Below are 7,863 nucleotides of genomic sequence, written 5' to 3'. Positions count from 1 at the left end.
CCAACAGCACCAACACTTGCATGGACTGGATACTACTGGGCAGGGTTACTATCCAGTCATTGTGCAGCAACACTGGGCAGTATCAAAGTCACCAACCTTGGCTTTGCTGATGATGCTGTTATCCTATACGAGTCTTTTGGAAACCCTCGTGAGGGCGCTATATGCATTTACCAATGAGGCAAAATGCTTGGGTTTAGAAGTCTAAACCAAGACCAAGATACATGATTTGGAACTTGCTCAGTCGATACATGCTTGCAGTGAGGATATCCAAGTCACAGAGTTTTACATATCTTTGTAGTGTAGTCCATGAGTGGGCTGTCTGACCAGAGAGTCAGGAGACTGATTGGTCAGGCAGCAGGTGCCATAAACTCTTTTAAGTGTTTGGATATGCCACTACCTGTGTAGGACCAAGTTGCTAGTTTTACTCTATGGAAGTGATACCGAGACGCTATCCTGTGCCTTGGTGTTTCGTCTTGATGCCGGATTATGGGGCACAATTGACAGGACCACCTTCCCAACCAATGGTTATACTGTGAGACCGGCACATGACCTATTGCCCGTTAAATCCGGGACTATATGGGCACCAGGCTCTCTTCCCTTAGGACGATTCTGTTTACGGGTTGTTAACTCCAGGTGGAGGAGGCCTGTGAGAGACCGAGGATGTCGTGGCTTGGGCATATTGAACAGATCAGTCATGAGCTAGAGATGGGCCGAGGCTCTGCCTGGCGGCTTGTCGTAAGGGACCTAGTGAGTGGAAATAAGGTGTGGATGCTGCCATGCTTCCCCAATAGCATTTGCTAACACGCATGTCTTTTCTAAGATCCCAGGAAATTTCTTGGCCTTTGTCCTCCTCATTGGCCCTAGGACACTCATATAGACCTTGCTGGGACATATAACTACTGTTAGGATCTTATAAATCACTGCTTTAGTTTAAAATTTTGAGATCTTAACAAGAGGTAATCCAGTAGATTTACAACCATGTATCATTAGGTGCATGAATAGATGCATAAAATATATAAAGGAAGATTATCTTTTCTGGTTATTGCAATGTGCAGTGCAGTACATTTAGACTGTTTAAAGAGGCTATTTCAATAGAGGCCTTCCTCAGTGGGAAAAGAACACACTGTGGGATTAACATTTTGTAGGCCATGGATAGTACAAGACTCCTACAGGTCAGGTCACAGCCCCCCCCCCCCAAAAAAAAAGAACGTCATAATTGCTCAGTAAGATTCTTAACAAAGGATCTAGGAAGAGAAACAAAGAAAAAAATTTTCAGGTGTTATTAAGGTGACATAGATGATGATTTGCATTTGTGTAAAAGGTGGCAAATATCCTGAGCTCCATGGAAATGTAGTTTGTTTCCTATTGTCATTGTTAGCTTTCTAATATCATTCTAATAGGTATTTTCCTTGTAAAACAAATCAGAGTTGCTCCTAGTTAGTTTATGGGTATAACAACATCAAACAGAGGATTCACATCCATAAGATGCTCCAGGATAAAATACAAATTAATGATTTTTAAAACAAAAAAAAAACTGTTTTAGGTAAAACATGGAATTAATTCTTGATTGGAGATGTAAAAATTTAGATACCAAGGAAAAGGGAAATATTGGTATGAATTGTGTATCTTCTATGCATTATGTTTGACTAATATTTGTAGTGGTTTTATTAGCCTTACTGACATACATAGTCTATAACTGAAGTTTTAAAGACAGACTGTGGGTATAATAAGCTACTAATTATATGGTATGAGAGAGTGAGTAAGCTAGAGAGTAAGTGAGAGAGAGTAAATAGTAAATTCATGAAACTATCATCCTTGATCATTTTTAAGTACCTTTGTAAAAAATGTATTTATATACAAATATTAATAACATTTGTAAAGGAAAAATAAAGAACACTGTTAAATGTTAATATATATTTATTGCATGTATGGTAATTATACCAGAATACTAAAACTTTATTGTGACCCTAAAAGAATACTGAACATTTACTCATCCTGATTTCTCTTTATCAAACTATATCTTATGTATCAATAGTTGCCTACCATAACTGTGATAAGTTCTTAAAAGCTTATACATAATTTACAAACTATATCTTATGTATCAATAGTTGCCTACCATAACTGTGATAAGTTCTTAAAAGCTTATACATAATTTACAAAACTTGCTCAGAACCACCACAAAACACAAGTTTTGTCAAATAAAATTAAAATATCTGGATTTTAATAACTTTCAACTCAATAAATCTAGTCTTAGTTCTTTCTTGGTGTATGCATGCTAGTGTTAGTGCTTTAAGCACTGTGTGTGTGCTCCACTTCAGCCTACTAAAAAGAAAATGATAAATCAATGATCTGAAGGCTCTTTTAACGTATCCAACCTTTACAGATTTTTTTTTGTGATGCATGCCCCCTAACCTTACCTATGAGTATCATATTCTTAAATGCACTAAGTTAATCATATATATGTCTTACCATGTGGGCTTATATTTCTAGGATGCTTTTCCTAGCTACAATCTTTTCTAATGAGTATATAAAACATCATATAATATTCAAGGAACTGAGAAGCTCATAGCAATGCAGGGCAAAAGCTACTACAGGAGGCATTTCCCACAAAAACTGGTTTACAGATCTCAGCATTTTCCAATCATAATTAAATATACAAAGATATAGACTGATAATGAATAAAACAGGTAATTACCATCACTAAGTATAAGCATGTTATATAATCACTGTATATATAAAAAATATATATAATTACTAAAAAAATATCAGGAAACACTGCTACTTTACATATAGCTTATATATCATCCTGCTCTATCATGAATTTTCTTCTCGCTACCTGTCATAATCCATATATATTTGTTCATATTTTTCTGAAAAAAATAGTACACAATAACTATAGAGGAGACACTCATTACCTATTAAAATTTACTCTGAAACTTTGTGACTACAGCTCTTAAGTAGTATCATCTTATCATATATTGTATTCTTTTCTGCTGCTCTTCGGGACACACTAAAATGTATTATAATAACAAAAACAAAATAATGAAATATTCATTCTTTTAAGCAGCATATAAAAACTGAAATACAGAGAATCATCTTTGTTTTCAATCTAACAAACATAAAACAAAAGAAAACCTTGATCTAACATTACCTTCAAAACCTAGTTAGTGCAGAGTGAAAATTTGACGTGTGAAAATCAAGATCTCTCAGCACAACATAATGGTCAAGCTTTTAGAGAAGTTAATACCGCAACCTTAGTGATGGAAGCCACTAATACCTACAAAAGCTCTAAGATATATCAGAGTTGGTCACACTAAAATTCTTCTTCGCTGAGATCGCACCACCTAAGGAACAATGGCGCTTGTGGCCATCTGGTTCACTCCGCATGTGCCATCTCCTCGATACACGCGGTAATATCCCTGTTAAAAAGACAATTATGAGAAAACATTCACTATAAACTATGTAAGTTACTATCATAAGTAATTAGTAACATCACATATAAAAGACCTCACTTAAATTTTACTTTATTTTTACTTTTTTCCTCTAGAAAAAAAGTAAGGAATATGAATAAAGCAATACAATGAACTATTTCCTTTTACATTAGTCTTAAAAAGGTTAGTCCCACAAATTTGTTATTTCTTCTTGACATGTACAATTCAAGATCATGTTCCTATATCCCAATATTCTCTGAGCATTTTTTTCTTTCTTTCTTTTTCTTTTGCTGATTCAAGGCCTACTGATAACAGCCAGTGTACATTTTCATATTGTTTATGGTTCCTTTATGACAACTAATTACAGGTGCCTATGAAGTGACTTCTAATTTAGATAATATTTTGCAGTTCTTTACACCAAGGAATTCTGGACTGGCAAGTAATCACAGCAAAATCTATTGTGTGATAAAGGTGGTCTATCCTTTTATTCTTCTATATAGATTCTCCTACCAATTTAATGCTCAAACCTATGATCTTTGCTTTATCCATCAAATTTAGATTCTGGAAGTTTCATTTTGGCCTCTCTTAATCTGGCAGTTTGTGAATATCTTTCAACCATTTTACAAAGATTACTAATCATCTTTTGTAGCACTGACGACAAAGCTGTATGATCTTTTTGAAACATGCACTCATTACAATCCTAAATGATATGATGGTGTCAAAGGTTCCTCTCTAGTACTCTTCTTTGTCATTTACTTTGTTTCTTTGAATAAGTCACATGGCCTTTTCTTGTTTTACTAAGGCTCTTGATTAGTCTCTGTCCTTATTACCAGGCTTTTATTCAGTAAAGGTCTTCTAGAAAGATCATCATTATCTTGTCCAATTCCATATATTTCTAGTCAATATGTTCCTATTATCAAATATTCCTTTGTTATTATTTGAACCAACTTGATACTTAATTTTTATCATTGGAATGAAACTGTGTTCTCTAGTTCTGTCTAGGTTTCTACATATAAAACTGGAGAGGTTGACAGGATTTCTAATGTTACTTTTTAATGGTTATATGTATTAGCTATTCATCTTATACACACATGAATTGTTCTTCTTTGTTTATTTCTCTTTTCTTTAAGGTATCATAAACACTCCTATGATTTTGCTCTATACCTCTCTTTCTTCACATTTTTTTTTTTTTTTATGTATCCCTAAATATAGACTGCAATACCCATAAAAACTTCCCGTCCCTTCTCCCTCCTATCATCTCTGTAAATCTTCAAATGACAAGTAGGTTACATACAAAAAAATGTACAAGGGAGGAAATAGTACATGAGGGAGTGCACAATCAGCCAGGTACAATTCAAGAAGCTCAGCTGGCCAATGTGGATAGCGATGTGCCCTTAGTTTTTGGTAAACTGGTTCATAGCAGTTTCTGTTGCATGGGAAGTGTTGTTGTCCAGGGTAAAAAACTGGAGCTGCAGAGTTTCTGCTGCCTTTCAGGTTGTGTTTGTAGTAAGAGTTACAAGATTTACAAGGCACCATTTGTGAAGCATAATCTACATTTACAACAGATACCCTGATGCAATAAACAAGACTAATATCCATATAGAACACTCTTCCTAAAATTGTAACAAGACTTTCATTTTGCAAAAACTTTATTGAAAACACAATATCAATCAGTTCATGATGCAGTTCACTGTCCCCAAATACATGATCAACTATGATCAACATTCACAATTACCTTAATTTCACACAGCTTAAAATCACCTGTTACCTACTTCCAGATAGAAAACTGAGATGTACAATCAATCAAAGACAAGTCTCTGATCAACTAATCATGATCAACTGTTTATCCCCATTTCCCCAACTGCAAAGCAGGTTGTGCTCAGGCAAAGGTTTGTGTGCACAGGGCATTATCTAAGCTCTGATAGTATAATAACAATTTATCTGGCCGGTTCAAAAAGGCTTGGAAGATGGTCTGTTAATGGGAAATAGTCATAGAAACTACTTACAAGAGAGGGATCCATGATGCTTAAATTTAAGTGTCTAAAACTAAGACATTTTTCCGAAGGTTTTGTGAACCTCTGCATGTAAGCATCATTTCAAGTCTTTCTTCAACTAGATTTATCAATAACTTTTACTGAATTTTCTTGGACACAACTTCCGATGTTTCTTATTTCTATTGTGAATGTAATTTGAATCTTTGGCCTTTTGACTGTTATTCTCATAATTTTTGCAAACCATCCTGCAACCTCATAAATAGGCCAACTAAAGATTTGGGAATCAATGGTTAAATACAATTGTAAACAATATAAAAACGTGATTGGAAATAAAACTATTCAATCTAGTAATTACCATTCCAACTACCTGTGTTCTGAAGCCACCCATTGAAAAAAGTGCATGCATGTATTAACTAATACAAATTAAAATAACAAGATACATAAATAAATAAAAATCCTGGTCTGTTAGTCTGCCAATGAAAAGTTCATGAAATGCCTGGATTTCCCTTAGAACTTCTAGTAACAAGCACTCTTTATCTTTACTGAAGAACCCTCACCATGTTAATAAACAGGTTAAAGTTTGAGTTCAGCTACAGACTTATTAACCACATAAGTAGCCTCACTCTTCAGTGATCAGTGTTTCTTGAAAGTTTTATTATACTTTTTGTTTTATTTAGCTTTTGCTGAGTTGTGGTCACTTTTCCTTGTATGTGAAAAAATGTACAAGACACCCAAAACAAAAATGGCAACAAAATGCCACCCAAGTCCTTAATCAGTTGGTAACATGTATACCACTTGTCCCTATACTTTCTTGTAATACAAAGCATAAAACTAGATCAATGAATAGATGAACTAAAACACTGTCACTTCTCAAAGCCACAGAAAAAAATCATGCTATACTTTTTTTATGGTACAGCACTTGCCTGTTCACCCCATTCCTCTCCCCAGGAATTCTTTACAATCCAGAATGGAAGAGTCTTCTTGAAAACAGGATAGGCTGCAAAGAACTTGGAGTCATCAAACTGGGACAAGTAATCGTAAAAGTGGAAGTGTAAACAGCTGTGGGATTTGTGTGCCAACTGCTATGAAGTTCTTGGATTGTACATCCCAAAGTAACACAGAAAGGTAATCCACACACAAATTGCCCCAGAGCTATTCACACACCATTCCTAGCATAAATTTCATCACATACCTGTTCACCCCAGTCAGGACCCCATGAATTCTTCACAATCCAATATGGTTGCCTTCTGTGTAGGTATTTTGTAGCTGGCAGGAAAGAGCATTATTTAGAGTATTGTAACATTATATCAGCTTCCTATACTCCTTCCAGTAGGTGCTGCATACAGAAGTAATAATTTTATATTAAGCAGTACAGCGAGACTCAATCATCCCTGTCAAGAGGATCAACAAGTAACATATAACAAGCAAACATGCAAAAAAAAAAAAAACACACACGCACGCTCACGCTCACGCACACGCACACGCACACGCACACGCACACGCACACACAAAAGAAAAGGAAAATATAATATATATTTAATGTTTCATGTGAAAAAGAAGTTTGTGTCTCTTTCTCCTTCAAACTAAAATTTTATGTTAATGCAACATGTTTTTCCCCTTATATCAAAATAAAAAAAATCAAACTTTAGGAACTGTTCAGACTGTAACCTATTAATAATCTATTAATATAATATTCTGAGTACTGCCTGCAAGGAAGTTATAACAAAATTCAAAGTATAAGTTTTCATAAATGAATAAATAACTTGTTCTTTAAAAATCTACCTTAAATTTTGCTTCTAAAAATCTTCTCAAAATATTGCAAATCTGCTTTAAGCACATACTTAAGCAAAATCAAACCCTTCAGCCTGTTTAATTCACAAAGGCCTTATTACAAAAGAAACCTTTGAATTTTATCTAACATTAATAACTTGCCAAGAAAGAAATTAAGTTTTGAGAAGGAAGTTATGGGAAAGACTTACTGTGTACACCATATCCAACAATCAGCATGCCATGGTCCAAGCTCTTGGGGTTGCACAGGAACTTCAAGGGATGGGAGACTCCACCAACGTAGAACTGAAATCATTGGAAAATTTATTATTCTTAAAAATTTTCTTTATCTGGGCCTCCCCACACACACATTCCAATCCTTTATGGCCAAGATTTCAATCTGATTTCATAAAAATAAAGATACATTACTTTCAAAATAACAAACTCACCTGCAAAGCATTGGCATTGATTCCGATAGAGATGGGGCCATGTGTGACCAGCCACCTTGCCAAGTCATCCTCATTCTGGGGAAGTTCCACTGATCCATTGACAGTAACCTTCACCTGAAAAGTTTGAATAATGTGAGCTTTTTCACATGACAAATTATTTTAAAAAAACAAATCTATAAAGTACAAACTTCAAGTCCAAAAAGTACTTTTTTTATTTTTAAT

General features: G+C 34.7%; 1 protein-coding gene across 1 annotated transcript in view; it reads right to left on the bottom strand.

Annotated features, from left to right (window-relative positions):
* Positions 1-1,899: 1,899 nt before the first annotated feature.
* Positions 1,900-7,863, bottom strand: part of LOC113807041 (cathepsin L) — a gene marked incomplete in the record, with an annotated part of 9,216 nt that continues 3,252 nt past the window's right edge. Inside the window, 4 exon segments of the mRNA XM_070125206.1 lie at positions 1,900-3,419; positions 6,618-6,691; positions 7,405-7,498; positions 7,642-7,755. Coding sequence (XP_069981307.1) covers positions 3,345-3,419; positions 6,618-6,691; positions 7,405-7,498; positions 7,642-7,755 — 357 coding nt within the window.

The sequence above is a fragment of the Penaeus vannamei genome, chromosome 9, assembly GCF_042767895.1.
Source record: "Penaeus vannamei isolate JL-2024 chromosome 9, ASM4276789v1, whole genome shotgun sequence".
In the NCBI taxonomy this organism is placed as follows: Eukaryota; Metazoa; Arthropoda; class Malacostraca; order Decapoda; family Penaeidae; genus Penaeus; species Penaeus vannamei.
This window is presented reverse-complemented; position numbering and strand designations above follow the sequence as displayed.